This window comes from Homarus americanus, unplaced genomic scaffold, assembly GCF_018991925.1.
Source record: "Homarus americanus isolate GMGI-L3 unplaced genomic scaffold, GMGI_Hamer_2.0 scaffold50281, whole genome shotgun sequence".
NCBI lineage: Eukaryota > Metazoa > Arthropoda > Malacostraca > Decapoda > Nephropidae > Homarus > Homarus americanus.
In genome coordinates, this window is record NW_024742338.1 from 2,209,840 (window position 1) to 2,230,101 (window position 20,262).

Genomic DNA, 20,262 nt, shown 5'->3' on the forward strand with positions numbered 1-20,262 from the left:
AAATACGTTATAATATAATAATAATCTCAATAATTTAGGTCAAGGAAGACTTTAATATTTTGTTAATACACATTTTTTTAAACTAATGCAGCATTTCGTATGTCCGAAAATCTCCTAAACCTTATAAATCTATAGCTTTAACGTGAGAGTACATAAGTTGTATGTACACCTAAGTTCACATTTGTGTTTATTAGTACTTTATTTTTATAATACCATAAATCAGAGAGAGAGAGAATTTAAAATAGATATTCAATTGTATATAAAAATAATTAATCGTGTTTGTTTTCGGTCTTCAGTAGTGTTGTCCGTCCTGGGAGTAAGAAGGCGACGTTGTTTGTTTACATGGTGCTGGTTGGACAGGCTCGGGAGGTCAACACTAATCACTTTTTTTCTAATAACTCTCACACCACGGGACAAAAGGGGTTAATTTTTTAGGTAAGTTGGTCCTAAATCATCGTTGTAATGTTGTATATATAAATTGTTTGTTATTGTGGTTGTTTATGCGGGTGTAGAGGTGTTGGGGGATCTTTTCCTTGTATAGGTTTTTTGTCAGATATTTTATGGTGATGGGGAATTATTATAACCAAGTTGTTCAGACTTTGTGGCCAGTAAGGAGACTATGGTCAGGTTCTGGAAGAGCAGTACCAGCTGGTTTGTTTGTAAGCAAGGAAGTCTCACAGCCCAGTGTTAGTTCAGGAATTTCTTTGTTGTCAGAATATGTTGACAGACAAAACTGTATGATGATGATTATTTAAATGTTTTGTACGTTCCTTTATACATTTGCAATTTTTTTACAATTGCAAATTAGTTTTCTCAACTAACCTAACTTAGGTTACTGTAGGTTGGTTGCACAACTTAACGTACATACCCAGTACTTGCCAACAGTATGTAACAGAGGGTAAGATGATAAAGTAAATAAAAGGAAAGTAAAGTAAAGTATAAGATGAGGTAAAACTGCAGGTTCAGACAATACGCCCTACTAGTTGAGCTATGTGTTTTTCCTATGGTTCAGACAATTTTGACACTTTAATTCTATGACGTTTCCATTGCAAATTACCTAAATTTACCTAACCTTACCTCCTAACCAGGGGGCTCCGCCTCAGTGGATTCCCTGGTATATTTAAGTGCTTTAATTTGCGAGGGAAACATCATAGAAGAAAAGTGTCTTAAAATTGTCTAGACCATCAGAAAAATACATTGCTCAACTTGAAATCCATGTTGTGCGAAACTGCAGTTATACCACAGATGAAACAAGTCACTGGCTTAAGAACATTAGAATGAAGGAAACTATAACAGGTCTATTGGCACATACTAGACAGTCCCGTTTACATCCAACTTTTATCTATCACTCGCTCTAGTAGGTGGCCATTAGGTAAATAAGGTAAATATATCTGTCCAAACTACATTTAAAACTTCCCAGCAAGTTTATTTATTATTTAAGGACATTTACCCAGGTTAACCAGCCACTTAAGGAAAAATATCGGTACTGTATCTGTAGAAGGGAACTTATTTCTTCCCTCAAGTGTAAAGCAAATCAGGTGGAGGAATAACACTTTTCCTATTCAGGTTTTTGTTCCTAGTTTTTCTCCTGGTAAAGAAAGATACCGCTGCTGGTACTGTACTTGCATAACACCACCACCATCTTTGTACACATGAGCATTAGGAGGAGGATTCATCGTCGTCCGAGTGTTTCATAGACGGCAATAATAATGTTGTTCCATTTCATACTTGCCAATAAGATACAACAGCAGCAACATATTTGCAAACTTTTTCTATAGATGATGATAAATTATTCTTTCTTACATTGATAATAATAATAATAATATAGTAATAATAACATGTAATATCCCTATAAAGGACAACAGCACTCTTAGTCTTGATAATAATTGGTAGGATTTGCAGTTTTCACAAAATTACGTACAAGTACCGTAGGGTCGGGATACATCGCGAGATAGGGTCCAACGATGTTCACTATATACTAAATGAAGATATATAATTACATACACGTAATCAATGGGTAAAATAAGGTTAGGTTCTGGAGGCCAAAAAAAGTGACTAAACTTGACTTAACAAGTTTATTTTCTTACTAACTAAAACACCAGTGAACACCTGACTCGGGAACAACAGGCTGTTTCGATATCAATATCAAGGAACACCAGACTCGGCAGCTGACGCGCCATGCTGGGAACACCAGACTTGGCAGCAGATGCCACGCTGCCACCCTCACTTGACAATCCCACACCTACATAAATGAACAAACCAAAAATATTAGTTACAGTATTAAATATTTTCCATTAAGCTTTCCATTCTCTTCACTTCACTTTTCGCATCACTAGTAACCCATTTACACTCACCTTAGAAGTCATAATCTGCAGCAGAGTCGGCTGCTTACTTGTCACTCACTCAGAAAGACTGAGCGGGCGAGCGTGAATGTGTTGGTGAGCAGCCATGGTGGCACCTCTGGTGAGCAAATAATGCATTTGTTTGCCATTGCAACCTCAGGCAATGAGGAAAATCATAAGTTAAAACAATGATATGATATAAATGAAACAAGTTTAAAATTAAAAATAAAATACCACTTAAAATCACTAGTGCTTAAGTACCCCTACAGTATTGCAGTTAAATTTTTTTTCATTGCTTGAAGTTAATAGTGTAGGTTCCGTGCGGCTCTCTGCGACTTTAATCCTAGAGTGTCCAGTACATCACTTTGGGCTCTCCCTGTTTGCGATGCTTGATAATCTCAAGCTTGGTTTCAATTATCACAGGTTTGTGAGATCTCTTGGTGATGGTGGAGGTAACAGAGGATTCACCACTGCTTGGATGCCAATGTGTACAGATTCATGGCACAAATGCACATGGCTAAAGAGAGAGCACTTTACTTGCACTGAACATTGTGCATATGCAGGCCAAACTGGTCTCCCCAGCTGACTTCTGGGGCGCGCCATGCCTGCAAGTTAAATTCTCGATCAGACCAACATTCAGATAAATTGATACTGTATTGCTTTCGGTTTGCGAAAAAGAGGTGCAAGAATAGAATTTTCATTTAAGCGAATTTTTGGATATAACATGAAACGAAAGAATATTAGTACTGTACAAAGATTATTTATCAACTACACATATAGTATTATATAGTGTATTGTAAACTGAAAGCGACTTCGAGGAAGTGTTGTAAACTCTTGCTGGTACAGTTGCGGAAATGTGTTCCTACACCCCCTGTGGTAACTCATGTCTCCAAACGGCCAACCTATATGACCTATAACAAATCTCTTCACCAATCACGTCCGTCGTTACACGACCAATACCTGTTCACTCATAAATAGTGATACTACTACTGCAACGTTGCAAATTTGGAGAGACGGGTGTAGGAACACATTTCTGCAACTGTATAGTACATGTAGTTCCCTTCTACATGCTCCTGACACAGGTCACAAATTTATGAGGTCAGTGGTTGGAAGCCAAGAGTCTGAGCAGAATTATGGTCCAGATTAATGTCTGAGGATGGTTCAAATTCAACTAGAGTATTCATTGTTAGAATAGTGATTGTTTGGGGAATACTGTACTGTACCTTACAATAGATTAAAAACTTGGCTTTATGGCTTTTTTTGTAAAGAATATGGCTTATTTCTTTCCTCGGTATCTAATTGTATTGGGTATTTATTTACTCTTGTGTGTTCTTCCTTCAAAGTTCTTTCTTTAAGTTATATATGATGAATATATACAAACTGGTCTACCAAAAATTAATATAAAAGTGTCTGTCTGTTTCTTTGTGTGGATGTTACGTATATACACCTATAGTTTTGAAGATGGAGAGCTGAAATTTGGTGCATTAAAAAGTCACTAAGGTAGAGTTTTGAAGGGTTGGTCCCAGTGTTTAGGCCGACCACCCCAAAGGTGGAACCCCCTTATTAAAAGTACAGAATTTGATTGAGAGATGAAATTTGGTAATTTATTCTTTTGTAAACCATCCCTGAGAATGCTTACAAACATCAAAATTGGAGGGTGGGGGGCAGGGGTCGACCCTCACCTAAATGTGGAATGTTGTTATGGTATGGCTGTGCCCATTTGGGTTAACTTAACTTTTTGAAAAACAAACCTGGGCAATGTCGGGTATCTCAGCTAGTATAGTATTAAGTACAGTAGTTTATGTTTGGAATGTGAAGGTGAAAGATTCAATGTGAAGCTGAATACCCAGTACATGAACTGTGTAAATCTTATCTGGGATGGCCTAAATTTTCGGATGCTTCCTGTAAACTACTGTTTTTGAAGCGCTGCTGTAAACAAGATTGATACAGTACTGTGCAGTGAAGCCTCGATCAAAAGGACGACAGTCTAATGGATATACAGTTGTCTGTTAGATGGAGGTTTAACATCTAAAGGACACCCCTCTCTATATACTGTACTGTAGTAGATGGTGTTTCACTATAATAATGAGGTATTCAACATGTAAAGGAGTTTTTCTTTCTAATGGAATCATATCAGTTATATTGTTAAATAAATAGGCCTATAAAATACAGAGTACTGTACTGTATAACCAATTACAGTGATGAAGCCATATTATACCCCTACGAAAGTACAATATTCAGCGGAGAATTTTTTTTCTTTTTATACACGAACCCCATATTGTTGATACAGTACTATACACAGTCATATGGTATCCGAGCCAATTTGATACATGTGAGGGTGATCATGAATGTGTTGTACTGTATAGTGTGGGAACCTTGATTGGCTGCCATTTGTTTTGATTTTTATTCAAACAAATAATAACCCTGCATTACCTTTTGACTGCAACATTTGTATTTGTAGTAAAATTTAACTATTCTCGTTTGACCAGAAGAATGTTAATTTTTTATGTAATATGGTCCAGGTACTGTATGTGTTTTCTCATGGTGTTAAACAGATTCTTTTTAGTTGTCTGAAGTGTTGCTATGAGATACAGTCCAATATGGTACAGTACAGTATTAGAGTTTTGAAGTGTCATTCTTTGGAGTTGTTATTGTGATGTGTCAAAGCAAGGTTGGTTGTGATTACTGTACTTGTTTTTTGTTCGAGTTGTTCACACACACACACCTTGGATATACAGTACAGTATTTCCTTATGTATTCTTGTGATATAAATGTACAAGAAATATGTAAGGAGAATGAAGGTAATTAGTGTGGTGGTGTTACCGTAGGGTGAGATGCTGAGTCCTCCACCCTCACCTGCTTCAGTTGACATTGAGGTGGTGTGGCAGGTGGACGGTGTGTACTCCCCGCTCCCTCTCTCTCCCACACGAATGGTTCACCTCCCAGTCCCGTCCTGCCACAGTAAAGTGACAAACTAGGATTCAAAATCAGTTATCGTTTCGTAAGACAATGGTGCAGTAATAATCCCAAAGTACTTCAATGCTCATGACGAAACGAACAGAAAATATAGAATTGGAATCTAGTAAGGTAATTGGAAGACGTTTTCTACTAGTTTGTGTTGCAACTGTTTAAATGAAGGTCTGAGAAGGGGCTGAACCAGGTAGGAGTTGACCTGTTACCCGCCACCTGCGTCTGGTCATTAAGGTGAGTCATGTCAGCCGAGGTGAGTCATGTAAGCTGAGGTGAGTCGTGTAAGCTGAGGTGAGTCGTGTAAGCTGAGGTGAGTCGTGTAAGCTGAGGTGAGTCGTGTAAGCTGAGGTGAGTCGTGTAAGCTGAGGTGAGTCGTGTAAGCTGAGGTGAGTCATTTAAGCTGAGGTGAGTCATGTAAGCTGAGGTGAGTCATGTCAGCTAAGGTGAGTCATTTAAGCTGAGGTGAGTCATGTCATTTGAGCGAGAAGGAAGAAGGGGGAGGTTTCTTCAGTGTGGTGACGTCAACCTCACTTACCGTCAACACAGTATTAACGCGGATAAATTGCTGCTGACTTAACCTGTCTTTGACGCTGTGTGTGTGTGGTTAAAATTTGTTTGCTGTGCGTGTCTCTGTAGTTAAATTATTATTATTTTGTGTGTGTGTGTCATTATGGGTGTTCATGTGTGATGAATAATTTGGTATGGAGACAAAGAGAGAGAGAGAATAAGATGTAGGTAGCCTAGGGAGGTGGAGGAGGTGTGGTGTTGGGTAATATTCTCCACAGACACAAGGTTACCACACCACCACGGCTGCTCCTCATTGGCTGCTTCTGGTGGGAGAGTGAAGGTTGTTTAACTGTGGCAGTCTAATGCAGTACGTCATAAACTCAACCTGTTCTCTAGTCCGGCATTTGTCACGTATTTCCTCATCTGACCAGTAATATTATTCAAGCAATCTCCAGAAATAACCCGTGTTTATGTGAAATTTATCCATCGTTATGTAGCATTATGTAAAAAAAAAAGTTCGTTGTTATTTGATTATTTATTTATTTTGCTGTCAAGTTGAGGGAATACATGATTGGATTAGTGTTTGGGTTATTTGCCTTGTTTCCTGAGCCTCGTCTGTAGGGAAGTGGTCGGCCACCCTTATCAAGAAGTGACCTTGTTCTGTGGGAGGAAGGAGGAGCGCAGTAGGTTGGTCATTAAGTGCTCACCCATTCTTCCTGGTAATTATTAAGCCTATTTTAATTTGTTTCTTCGCCTGATTACTGCTAGTCCGTCTGTCTTTCACATCGTCCAAATAACAATATAATGTTTATTTTGTGGGAAAACAGTAGCTTATATAGTTATGTTTTAGTAGTTGAATTGGATTACCTGAAGATTAGCCGCTCAGCGTAATTTACATGATGAGTAAACACCATAATGATACCTGTGGGGGTTATGTTAGGTTTGGTTGTGTTAGGGTAGGTTTGGTTGTGTTAGGTTATGTTAAGATAAATTAGGTTAGGCTATGTTATGAAAGGTTAAGTTAGGTTGTGTTAGGTTAGGCTATGTTGTGATAGGTTAAGTTAGGTTGTGTTAGGTTAGGCTATGTTATGAAAGGTTAAGTTAGGTTGTGTTAGGCTATGTTATGAAAGGTTAAGTTAGGTTGTGTTAGGTTAGGTTAGGTTATGAAAGGTTAAGTTATGTTGTGTTAGGTTAGGCTATGTTATGAAAGGTTAAGTTAGGTTGTGTTAGGTTAGGCTGTTAGGTTAGGTTAGGTTGAAAGGTTAGGTTGTGTTAGGTTAGGCTATGTTATGAAAGGTTAAGTTAAGGTTAGGGTTGTGATAGTTAAGGTTGTGTTAGGTTAGGCTATGTTATGAAAGGTTAAGTTAGGTTGTGTTAGGTTAGGCTATGTTATGAAAGGTTAAGTTAGGTTGTGTTAGGTTAGGCTATGTTGTGAAAGGTTAAGTTAGGTTGTGTTAGGTTAGGCTATGTTATGAAAGGTTAAGTTAGGTTGTGTTAGGTTAGGCTATGTTATGAAAGGTTAAGTAAGGTTGTGTTAGGCTATGTTATGAAAGGTTAAGTTAGGTTAGGTTAGGTTATGAAAGGTTAAGTTATGTTGTGTTAGGTTAGGCTATGTTATGAAAGGTTAAGTTAGGTTGTGTTAGGTTAGGCTATGTTGTGATAGGTTAAGTTAGGTTGTGTTAGGTTAGGCTATGTTATGAAAGGTTAAGTTAGGTTGTGTTAGGTTAGGCTATGTTATGAAAGGTTAAGTTAGGTTGTGTTAGGTTAGGCTATGTTATGAAAGGTTAAGTTAGGTTGTGTTAGGTTAGGCTATGTTATGAAAGGTTATGTTAGGCTATGTGTTAAGGCTATGTTTAAGTTAGGTTGTGTTAGGTTAGGCTATGTTATGAAAGGTTAAGTTAGGTTGTGTTAGGTTAGGCTATGTTGTGATAGGTTAAGTTAGGTTGTGTTAGGTTAGGCTATGTTATGAAAGGTTAAGTTAGGTTAGGCTATGTTATGAAAGGTTAAGTTAGGTTGTGTTAGGTTAGGCTATGTTATGAAAGGTTAAGTTAGGTTGTGTTAGGTTAGGCTATGTTGTGTTAGGTTAGGCTATTTTATGATAGGTTTAGTTAGGTTGTGTTAGGATAGTCTACGTCATGATAGAAACTACCATGCATATTCTTGCTGTATGCAACATTGTCAATCTGGCCTGGTCGTTGCATGTGAATTTCTCTTACTATTTACACAATACCTGCAAGTGTGTGTGTGTGTGTGGTGACAACATGAAGCAGAGCGTGGGTGGCTTTGTGTTGTGTCACGCTTCACCCCCTTGAAGGGTGTTACGTAGTGCCTGTCTACAAGGTGTGAGTGACAGTGCACCTATCTATAGTTCCTGTCAAGAAGGTGTTACATACTTCCCATTTACAAGGTGTTACATACTTCCCATTTACAAGGTGTTACATACTTCCCATTTACAAGGTGTTACATACTTTCCCATTTATAAGGTGTTACATACTTCCCATTTACAAGGTGTTGCATACTTCCCATTTACAAGGTGTTACATACTTCCCCATTTATAAGGTGTTACATACTTCCCATTTACAAGGTGTTACATATTTCCCATTTATAAGGTGTTACATACTTCCCATTTACAAGGTGTTACATATTTCCCATTTATAAGGTGTTACATGTTAGCAAGTTGATATATATATATTTTAATAAGTACATGTAATTATGACCTGAAGATAGTGTCAATATCTCTCATTCTTGATTTATTTGAAGTTTATTTGTATTTTGGTGCCGGTGAGATGTAGAGACGAGGCTGTTGTTGAGTTGTGGTTACTTAGTAGAGGTCTCAGGTTACTTACAGGAAAATAATTATTTGGATATTGTAGCCAAAAGATAAGATATTTTGTGTACAGAGTATTTAGATAATGTAGAGTTGATCCTGTAGTTAAACTTGATTAATGGTTTAGGGGATAAGTTCCTAGTAGAGTTCATTTGTGTGTGTGTGTGTGTGTCTGTTCGTTGGCAAATACTTCCCAAACAGTAACTTAGCTCTCATGATGTTTGTCTGTATGGTTCATGTCTGCCATTCTTTTGATGACTCTCTAGTTTCTGTCATCACATTACTAAAGGGTGATATTATCTTGCAGGGGATGTGAGAATGACGCGGAGCGGGGGGGCGGCGGTGGCCCCGCGGCCGCTAAACACTGTACAGTTTGAGCATCCATCACACACTGGCACCCTACTCTACGGTCTCAACACCCTGCGCTCTAAAGGTCTCCTGCTTGATGTGACTCTCATAGCTGGTGGTGAGGCATTTCAGGTGAGTCTCTTACGTCATTGTACTCAAGGTATTGCAGCATGCTCAAAGGATTACCTAAGTCATTATACTCACGGATTTAAGTCATCATACTCAAGGGTTTAAGTCATCGTAGTCAAGGTGTTGTCATCATGCTCAGGGGGTTAAGTCATTAAGTGACCAACTCATCTCACAATTCCATCGTTCCTCCATTCCTATTGTTACTTTCAGGTATTGTCATCATCATCATCAATGCTTTTAAATTTTTTCCTGTATGCCTAATGGTCATTATTCAAAAGTAAGTTCTACCCTAGACAGCTGGTAAACCCAACCTCTGTGGGAATTCTGATTAGATTCCTCCCAGCTATGGTTACTAAAAACTAATAATAAACTACTGTAACTAACTAACCTTTGTACTGTACTTGATGAAGGAACACTCTCTGTATACACTGTCTCAGAAATATGTACGTGAACAGCAAATTTGCCCTCACTCGTTGATGTGCCAGGTCTCCTGCTAGTTTGGTCAATGTTGCTGTCGTAGTGCAATTATTCACCTGATTGCCACAAAGATATCTTAGGCATTTGGGTAAACTTTTTTTAAGCATCCTGTTAATTATACGCTGTCATGTGCCAATTATTGTCTATATGTGTTTAATTCTTAATGTATGGCAGGCTCACCGTGTGGTCCTCGCATCATGCAGCGACTATTTCCGTGCTATGTTCACCGACGAAATGCGAGAGCGCTGTCAGTCGGAGATATGTTTAAATGGCGTGAGTGCTGCCGGGCTACGGTGTCTTCTGGAATATGCCTACACCAGTCGTCTCTCTCTCAACCTGGCCAATATCCAGGACGTTCTGGCAGCTGCCGCTCACGTCCAGGTGCTCACCGTCGTTGAGGCCTGTTCTAACTATCTCCAGGTGAGACTGCATTGTGTTGAGAGTCTTAGATAGAATGTCTTAGCTATCTGTGTGTGTGTGTGTACGTATACAGTATTGTAAGTCTAAAATAGAATGGCCAAAAATCCTGTAAGGCATAAATAAGACTGAAAATTTTTGTAATTTTCGACCAAAAAATGGATTTTGTTCAAAATCTCAGTATAGGTACTCCTGAACATGCTGATTAAGGACCTGTTGACCAAAATTTGATATCTGGATTATTACTTGTTCAAATGGCTTTTAGAAAATTTGAATTACTTTTGCAAGTCATTTGAATATACTGTATATATATGTATATATTGAATCATGCAAACATTTCTATAAATTTGGGGGCCCACTGATGAGTTGGCCTGGGGCCCACAAGTAGGTAAATCCGGCCCTGGTGGTACCACCAGACTCCTGACAGAAATTTGCTAGTTTTTCAATTTCTGTTTGCAATCTTCAAAAAAAGTATGAATTTTGGATTTTAAGTTTTTTTTTATTGCAAATTTTTTATTATGGTAAGTTTGAGATTGAAATATATATCTTCCTTGTAGCAAATTTTTCCTCAAAGATCCTTCATTAAAAGAGGTGATGGGTGTACATGAGGAGATAATGGATAAGTTGGCTGAGTAACTCTGCTGGTGAAGACGAGTCTAATTGTCCCCAGTACAGTACAGTATGTTGGAGGACTAAGTTACTCTATTTGGGGGTTGTAAGAGAATAATGACATATTGCAAGCTTATTTGTAGAATTAGTACATTACCTGGTAATATTGTGACTGTTAGAGAATAATGATACAGTATATCTTAGTGAAGTAAATAATTATATTAGTACTGAAAAAAATCCATTATTTTAGCATATTGTATTTTCATTATTACTTAGGAAAGAAATTATGAAAATAGCAAAGATGATTTTGTTACTCGAAGATTTTCAAAGCCTGGGACAAATTTTATATATTTGTAATTCTTTTTTAACCAAAGCTTTGTAAAGAAAGGTCTACCTGTATGTACTTTATGGTATATTTAATAAAATTTTCCTCCATCTTCAGGAACTTAGGGATATTTTCTCTATACAGTGATGTCAGAAAAATTTCCAGTTGTTTGTTCAGCCAATTTTCACAGTTATACCTAGAAAACATTTGATGTTTTTAATATTGATTGAGTTGATATATTTTGTTGTAGTGGTGTAAGGTTATACTCATCCAGATGTGCTAGGTGTTTGACTCAGTGATGAATGATTTATTGCAGGCACAACTTGACCTGGACAACTGTGTGGACATTGCCACCATAGCAGAGACTTACTCACTTCATAGACTGAGAAAGAGGGTGTATGCCTTCATGAGCTCTCACCTACATCAGTTCAGTAAAATGTCAGATTTTCAGCGATTAACAGTGGTGCAGTTACTGCATCTCCTGTCTTGTGACTACCCTGTTGACTGTAGTGAAGCACAAGTGTTACTGACTGTGGCAGGTTGGCTCCAGCACTGCCCATCAGACCGATCCCGGCACGCTCCCGCCCTGCTGCGTACCCTCAACTTACAGGAGGTTCCTGCTCCGGTATTGGAACGAGCGGCTCGTCTACCCGTGCTCGAGGAGCCACTGAGAGCCGCGCTCCGTCTCACGGCCCTTCCCATGACTCCAGCACCTCCTACTGGCCTAGTCAACTCAAGAGGGCTAGAATTGGCAGTGGTGAAGGTCGGCGGCTTCAGTATTGCTGGCATCACGAATGAGATTACGTACTTCTTACCCTCGGTTGGCCGTTGGCGCCATCTTACCACCATCCCTCATGTTGAGCAGTGTAATTATGGTACCGCTGTGTTGAACAACCAACTCTATGTCATTGGTGGTTGTTTCAACCAATCTCTACAGGAAAACATTCATCCATTTGGGTTCAGATATAATCCCCAGCAGAATAAGTGGAGCACCATGGCTCCCATGCAGCGTGAAAGGTGCAGATTTTCTCTCAGTGTACTTGGCGGCCAGTTGTACGCCGTAGGAGGAGCCAGCGAAGCCAATGATGACGGCAACGCCGAGGATGAGAGTTTGTGTGAAGCATATAACCCTGCTTCTGACACCTGGACCCCCACTGCTGGCCTCCCAGGTGCTCGGGCACAACATGCAGCTGCTGCTCTAAATGGTCTCCTCTATGTTAGTGGTGGCTTGGAAGGGGACCAAGTTCTAGATTCTTGTCATGCATATAACCCAAGTAGAGGCACATGGGAGCCCCGAGCTCCCCTCCTCACACCTCGGGCAGACCATTATTGTGTCACATACTCCAACTGCTTATATATCTGTGGTGGATGGTATGAAGATGAGGCCACAAACACCAGGGTACTGGTTGATACCATCGACTGCTACAACCCAGCCACAGATAGTTGGTCTGTGGTCAGTCGTGTTCCCACCCCACGTTATCATGCCGGTATTGTAGTCATGAGCTCTCGACTCTATGTAATTGGTGGATTTCACTCGGATGCTACTTTTGATCGTGCTACAGGGGTGATAGAGTGTTATGACCTGGATAATGCACTATGGAGTGTAGAGAACGCTTATCCTCAAGACATATGGGAACACGTTTGTGTTCCTCTGTATATCCCTCGCTGCCGAGATGACATGGATGTGTTAGCAATAACCAAGTAATTACTGCAACTGATGGCTATGTAAAGGTGGCTTTTTATTATCATATTTTATGAAAAAAGTACATGTTGTGTCCTCATGTTAATGACAGGTTTTAAAAAGCACAATAATACAGTAAAAAAAAGGCAAGATGTGTTTCCCATAATGCAACTGAGCTTTTATTTTATTTTAAAATATTGTTAATGTGGAGGTAACCGCCTACAGTATGTTCTGAGGCAGCCAGAGTAACATGTGGAAATTTTCACAGATGTTATTATCCCAGTTGTTTTATCAATTAATGACAAGTTTGGAGCACAAAGAAGCAAACCTCTGTGCTGTCCTCCAAGTGCTGCTAAACCTTGAGAGTATCTCTATTTCAGTTACTGGCATTGAGCAACCCAACTTAGTGACATCTTTATTGCTGAGCTGAGAGTGTTACTGCTATATATTGCTTTATACTTGACCTACAGATGCATGACTGTAGACCTTCACTTTGTTACAATAATACTCTACTCCACCTTTCTTTTGAAGCATTATGATCTACACCTGTACACCAGTCTGTCTTTAAATTGGTTTCACTTGATAGCCTCACATTTTTCACTTCATCAACTCATTGTGTATTTCCTAGTACAGTACCCAGATGTTTTAGTGTTTCATGGGGGTGTATATCCTTCACTAGACTCCCCACAGAGAAACCAGGGAACTTCTACAGTTATTGGGAAAAACTCACAAATAATTAATGAGGCCAAATGTATACTGGTAAGTAGGATGTCTGTGGTAACTTACAGTACTTGGCCAAAAAATAGGGTAGGGGGTGATAAATGGTGTCAGTCTTGATATTTATGAGTTTAATGTATGTGTGTTGATTCGCTTGAAGAAGTAGCTTTAAGATTGTGTGCTAGACTATATGACACAGCAGATGATGGCATTTGACAAATGCTCAAGGGCCTTGCCATATATTGGTAGCCCTGCATACCTGATATGGTGTTGTATGTCATTATATATGTATTATATGCATTTATTCATCATGGTTATATGGCTTGTGAATGACAAGACATATATTATAATAATACATTATACAAATTTGACATATACTGAGAACATTGTGGAACATAATATTAATGTTTTGGCATATATCTCTGCGCATGTTATCATTATAGTAAATCAACATTGTTACGTAAACATATCTTAACGTTCAGTCATGTTATGAAATATATATTGTTGATAGAATATTGGTGACATATGAAACCATATACCAGATGGTGCAGGGTTATTTATTCAGACCTGTAATGTAATGTAAACAACGAAATGAATTGAAGAAATCCAGGAACAGACAACATACATGTGCATCGGTGCCTGACAAGTCGTGCTGGATACTGTATACTGTATATTCGTTGTACTGAAAGCATGTGTTGACAGAATCCGCACTTAACATTTGTGATTCATACACGTTGTGGACATCAGAGTTTGTTTAAATATTTAGTGTTAAGGTAAACAATATTGGGCGCTCACTTTTATTAGATTAATATTTGGAATAACAACCTGACAGGTGTGGCTGGGGTTGTTATCTTGGAGAAGGTAAAAGGGTTCTGGCACAGGGTAGAGCATTTCCATCACTGAGGGCAGCAGAACCTTCTCCAACACATCAACATACTACAGCCCAGTGAATCTGTATGTGCCCACATCTGCGAACTCCCCGACACCAATTGAGGGATTCCACCCAACAACCCCATGGTGACTCGCCCACTCCCTTCTTACCCACAACCTGTTTGGCTTTGAATCTGAAGAGAGAATTAAATAAAGATTTGTTTAATAGACAATCCTCGACTTGACGCATAAACTAGCAAACACATTGAAAACATGGATTGACTACACCAGAAGACAGGAGGTGTACTAGAAACATTCACAACCATGAAAGAAAATAATTATGCATAAAAGTAATACAGGAGAATACAAATGTCTTATGAGGGAAACCAAGCAGCAGAAATATCAGAAAACACTTGGTTTCACATAGAGTAGTGAATGTATGTGAAGTTACATAAGCGGTATTAATGATACCACAGTAATTCTGTTTGAAACAAATTATGAAAAATAGAGATATATTTCAATGTTGACAAAGTATTGTCAGAGACAAGCCTTAAGGAGCATATTAGCACCAATGGGCACATAATAATCTTGCTTATTTATACTGGTAAGGGAGAGGGAGAGAATATTTGACAGACTTACCTTGTGTTTGGTTGTCGCCAAACATAATTTGTAGCTCTAGGAGCATCGGATCAGAAAGTTTCTCGTCACAGAAAACAACCTGGTCACAGGAGGCAGCTGTCTTGTTGGCATACTCTCAAAACGGCCAACACTTGGGTATCTGCACTGGTCTGCGGCTGTGCATCCTCATGGTTTAATGTCTGTTGCGGATAGTCTGAAAGCTACAGGATACATCAAGGTCAGTGCACATGGTGCCAGCACTGCAAAATGGAACATCACGAATGGGAAGCTGCTATGGCTTGGTCCAGGGACGGAGAAAGGGCAATATTAATATGAAATGTGGTTATTTATATAAATTACCCCCAGTTATTTCATTTACTTTACTGTATATTATGTATTTACTGAGACATTACTAACCTGGTCTTCCTCTGGAGCTGTGTAGTGAGGGTGGCCGCTCCGAGGCTGGTTGTCAATGCTGCCCGAATCCTCATAGTGCCATATCCCGAATGCCACTGTTGGATTGGAAGCGCCAAACTGCCTCGCAATGTGTGCTTTTCTGTAGCCCCCGTTGTGAAGGATGATGATTGCTTCACGCATACTCTGTGATGTTTCCATGATGAATGACGTCCATGACAGTGTACAGTATTGATATTGGCTCTGAAACATTATCATACACTTAGTAGAACTGTAAACAGTAAACCAAAACCCCTTACCTGAAACCCCCTTAAACATCGCCCTTATGATATACCTGTATATGAATGTGGGCGTGTTTTGACATCAGTCAGACCCCTCCGTAAAGGTACTTTTTGGAGCGAGTATACAGTAATCTGATGTGGAATTAAGAGGCTGGGTGTTTATACTGTGTATGTGAAGATCTGACATTGTCTAAGTTTTATGCTTTTAGATTTTTCATGGGAATATTTGGAATACAGTATTTTCAAATTGACAAAAATCTCGGCCAAAAAGGAAAGTCAACGAGGCAGTAAAAAAAAAAGCTTTGTAGGACTCCGCTTTGTTCACAGATTAGAAGGGAAAGAGCCAAAAATTTGATGAGATGGAATTGACAGTTGTTTGTGTGGGTGGAGCTGAAGTATAGACAAACCTTGGGAGATTTGTTTGGTTGATAGTGTGGTTAAAAATATGATGATGAGGGCATAGTGTGTGTGTGGGGGAGTATATACAGTATCTCAAATTATTTCTTTATTTGTGTGTGGTGGATTAATAGATTGGCTCATGTATATAAAAAAGGATGGTATTTTACAGTATATCTAGGTTAAGATCGCTAAAATATATATATCAGGCTGCTGAATTGATCTAATTCTTTAAAATTTTCATAAAATTGTAAAGTAAAAAATATTACCAATATGTTGTGTTAATAATATGTTCTTTTATATTATATAAAAATGCTTATAACTATAGTAATGGAAGTTTTGGTATACACTACAAGCTGAACAGTATACTGTATAACAGTTAGTATTATTACTATGGACAAGTATTGACTTTTCCTCAGATACACTATGTAGACACAGTACAGGCAGAACTGTGTGTGATAGTCTCATGCAAAATGTTTGTCATGTGGTGTAAATACAAGAAACCTCAAGATAGAACATTGTTGGACCAGAACGATACCATAAATGTGTCTTATATGGGACTTAGATGTGGGCACACCATCTAAATATGGCAACTGTTATTACACACACAAGAGCATGAGGACACCATGAATGTATGTAAAAGATCACATGGAATAATATACAGTATAGATTTAATTTTATGCCCCTACTGTAGGCAAAGGGAGGGGTATATAATGCTACCTCTGTCAGACACTTTGTGGACAATTGGTTTTCTCTTAATAACTGAGCTAGGTGTCACAGATCAAAAGGAAATTGAATATGCAACTTTTTTCAAGAATTTTCAGGCTGAATTATATAATCAGCAACGTCCATGTCTCTTTACGTGTGTTTTGGCTCCTGTTTGACTTAGAAATTTTGGCATCAGTTAACATGATCTTCACTGATTGTCTAAGGTAGTTCTTCATTGGCTGGAGACTTGACTTTGTAAACATTATCAGCCAGCATGAAGAATTCTCACCCAGTGTTTTGAAACATAATTTTTAGGTGTTTTACATTTGAAAGAGAACACATGACCACCAAGTGAGATGTGGGGAAAGTTTATGCCTGTGCCACTTACTGTCAATGTACTGTATGCAGTTTTGTACATGGTAGACAGACAGACTGATGTGTAATGAACATGACCTCAAAACACATACTATTAGTGTTATTGAGTCTTATGAAATTGTTATTTTCTTAATTGACTAAGCCTAGAAAATGGCTATAAATATAAAAGTTTGTTACTGTGGCTGAAAGTTTTGTTATAAAGATAAGACTAGAATGGGGGAGTGTGTCTTGTGTGGAAGAGAGCTGAGTGTGGGGAAGTGTACTGGTGTTCTTACTGTGGCAGATGGCACCAGACGTTAATTATTTAGATAGAATACAACAAGGGCATATAAACTCAGTAAGAAATGGTTTTTTTTTTTTAAGGTACTGTATAATAAAGTAATGTTTCTCTAAAGTCTGTTTTGGCTTTACTTGACTAGATTTATAAGTCATAACATCATCACAACTTTTGACTTGTACGGTTATCTGCACAAACTCTTAAGTGATGTTTGGTAACTGGCACCATTTCACTTTTGTTTATTTCAGAATTGTGCGCCTTTACTCGTAGCGTTGGAATAGTTAGAGATAACCTTATTTTACTGCTCTGGAAATTGTCTTTCATCAAGTGATATTGTAGATTGTAGATTTCTTTCTTAAAGGGCATAATAATAATAATAATAATATATTTGTAAGGTACAGTAGTCATATTCAGTCTGGTTGTGATGGAAGTATTTATAAATAATATATTTAAGATGTAAAAGTGCAGGGATGATATTTCTACATTAAAGAAGGTGGCAACTCTTCCAGCCTGCCTTTTTTTTCTGTTGATAGTTTACAGAATGTGGAATCTATAGGGAGGTAATGAGTTTCTTCAAGTAATGTATGGTGTTGAGGTCGACGCTGGTAGTTTATAAAATTACCGCCTTCTGAGTCGTAGAAGCTCTCTCTCGTTATCTTGCCATTCATGTTAGAGCAACCGGCAAGTTCCTGCTCAAACATAGATTTTATTTTGCCATGGATTAATAGTGTGCTGGCATGTAAGTTTGAACAAATTTTATGTTTTCTTAGGTTTTTGATTGTATATTTATCAAACTCACTTTAAAGAAAAAATTATATTACGGTGTTAAAGATAGAGTAGCAATATGCACAAAAAACATAGTACCATTAGAGTGGCTCATGTTAAAAAAAACTATACACCATAAATATTTGTACTGTATGCAGTTCAAACCCTATGTTACTGCCCCTCAATATAGCTCACTCCAGCCTTGGTTAAATTCTCATGTGTTGTGGCACTAAATAGGTAATGAACAATATGTATTTGTATGTATGTATGTGCTGTTTTGTGAAGAGAAAGCTATACAGTCTGTACATGATGAGGTCCAGGCACAGAGGTAATGCTAGATCTTTGAAGTAACACTGATTTGTACACATTAGTTGGTCTCTGATACAGCCAGCCATTATTTAATGAGAGGAGGTTGAGGGAGTGAAGGATAAATCTCTTCAGGGGTGTCTTGGATGGTAGTCTCCCTGGGTAGGATTTTGGGGATTAAAGAAACTATTGGGATGGTTCCTGAAGTACAACTGAAGGTAGTGAGTGGGATGAATTAGGAAGTGTGTAGTGTTTTATATGACTCCTGAAATATAATACTGTACAGTAAAAATGAATCGTGTGTATATTGTGTTTATGATTGATTTTATTAAGATCTTGTTAATCATCTTATTATCTTCTCATGTATCAAGATGGAGTATCAAGTGCAAGATGAAGTTCAATATACAGTACTAGCTCTTTGTTTTCCATGGTGGAAATTAGTTTGATTTTAAAAAGGTTTCACATATACAGTATTAGTGTATTGTATGCAAAAATGTACTGTTGTTTAATTAGGTAATACTACAACAAATGATTTGTCTTGAAAGGGAATTAATATGAGATAGCATCTTCATATAAAACATTTGCTATGGTTTACAAACTATCATGAGTTATATCATGGTAATATTTCCTTGTCATTAATAAAGTGTATGTTACTTACATTTTTTAAGTAACAGACTTCAGAATATTCTCTTGCTGTAATTTTTGGGCCCACTACAAAATATTTTTGTATGGCCACTAATGGTGATAAGAAGAAAATATTTGTTGTAAGCAGCATGTTATATGTCCTTACAGCAGTAGAATAAATAGAAAACATAAATTTGTGTTGGAACATCACATGCCACTGAGAATTTCTGCTTGTAGTAATTTGTGGAGCAACTACTGTACTGTACCTTGATTGTGATGATTATCCATCATCATTCACACAGACAAAATGAAACAGATTATATTGTACAGACCATCAGTAATTATGTAGACCTGTACTTTAAATCTCTCAGTGTATATTTGTGAGGCTTTTTCTCAAAGTCTTTGTCATGTGAACATCTTTTAGGTGAAAAACAACAAAGTCGCACTGTTTTTAATATCGATGGAATTGATGCTCGTATTCCTTTATCATCAAGAGGGAACCTTTGGTTATGGTTATATTGTTTAAGAGGCCTCACTGGGTTCTCGGATGATTGTCTGATGAGATATGTACAGTAAACACAGGAGTGAGTGCTTCTTCCCATTATGTCAACCTTCATAACATTTTCTTTTTGATAGTTTAATATATTTTTTATCCCCACTATCATGTAGCTTCTTCAAACTAGAAGTACAGTAGGTAAATGAAATGGTCAACCTAGTAGATAAAAGTTGAAAAGGAAATCATTAAGATAAAATCAAATGTTTAGATAAGTTGATAATTGTATAGATAAATAATGAGATAAGTTATGATGAAATTTGAGATATGTATAGGTAAGGTTGGCTCACAATGATGCTGCCTCGGCATTACTGTCCATATACTGTATAAGATCCCTTGTGCATTGACAGTGCCTTGTGTTCTCTCATGTTGCCGTGGCGATATGTAGACTAGAGAGCGAATAAATTTTTGAAGTTTGTCAATGAGAAGTATTATTCGATACCTTATTCTTTCTGTTTTCAATCTAATTATCCTCCTGACTTATACAATTGTTTTCATAGTTTCAACTGTTATATTTTCCTTTGTAATTGTTTCACAATCCAATTTTTTCCAAACCTACATTGTAGTTTTTGTATATAATATGTATCAGCTAATTTTTTTTTTCAGTTTGATTCACAGTACACCTTTCAAAACCTATTATATTGTGTATTTATATAAAGCTCATACAGTATGTGAGAAACTATAAAGTACTGATCTCCATATTCTGATTTCCCTGTATTGCCAGGA

At 37.8% G+C, this 20,262-nt stretch overlaps 1 protein-coding gene across 5 annotated transcripts; it reads left to right on the forward strand.

The window, feature by feature from the left end:
* Nucleotides 1-300: 300 nt before the first annotated feature.
* LOC121876877 (kelch-like protein 26) lies at nucleotides 301-19,958 on the forward strand. Of its 5 annotated transcripts, none has more exons than XM_042382400.1 (4): nucleotides 301-435; nucleotides 8,954-9,126; nucleotides 9,775-10,020; nucleotides 11,268-19,958. In XM_042382400.1, exons 2-4 carry the CDS (start codon nucleotides 8,965-8,967, stop codon nucleotides 12,654-12,656), a joined length of 1,797 nt encoding a protein of 598 aa, XP_042238334.1. In that variant the 5' UTR covers nucleotides 301-435; nucleotides 8,954-8,964; the 3' UTR covers nucleotides 12,657-19,958. The 5 variants fall into 5 exon arrangements, with proteins under 5 accessions (XP_042238334.1, XP_042238333.1, XP_042238335.1 ...); XM_042382399.1 differs by lacking the exon at nucleotides 301-435 and adding an exon at nucleotides 5,213-5,429; XM_042382401.1 differs by lacking the exon at nucleotides 301-435 and adding an exon at nucleotides 6,047-6,186.
* The last annotated feature ends 304 nt before the right edge of the window (nucleotides 19,959-20,262 follow it).

Coding starts and splice junctions, on each gene's coding strand:
- LOC121876877 (XM_042382400.1), top strand. CDS start 8,965: ATGACGCGGAGCGGGGGGGCGGCGGTGGCCCCGCGGCCGCTAAACACT. Junction 9,127..9,774: donor CTGGTGGTGAGGCATTTCAG/GTGAGTCTCTTA, acceptor AATGTATGGCAG/GCTCACCGTGTGGTCCTCGC. Junction 10,021..11,267: donor CCTGTTCTAACTATCTCCAG/GTGAGACTGCAT, acceptor GATTTATTGCAG/GCACAACTTGACCTGGACAA.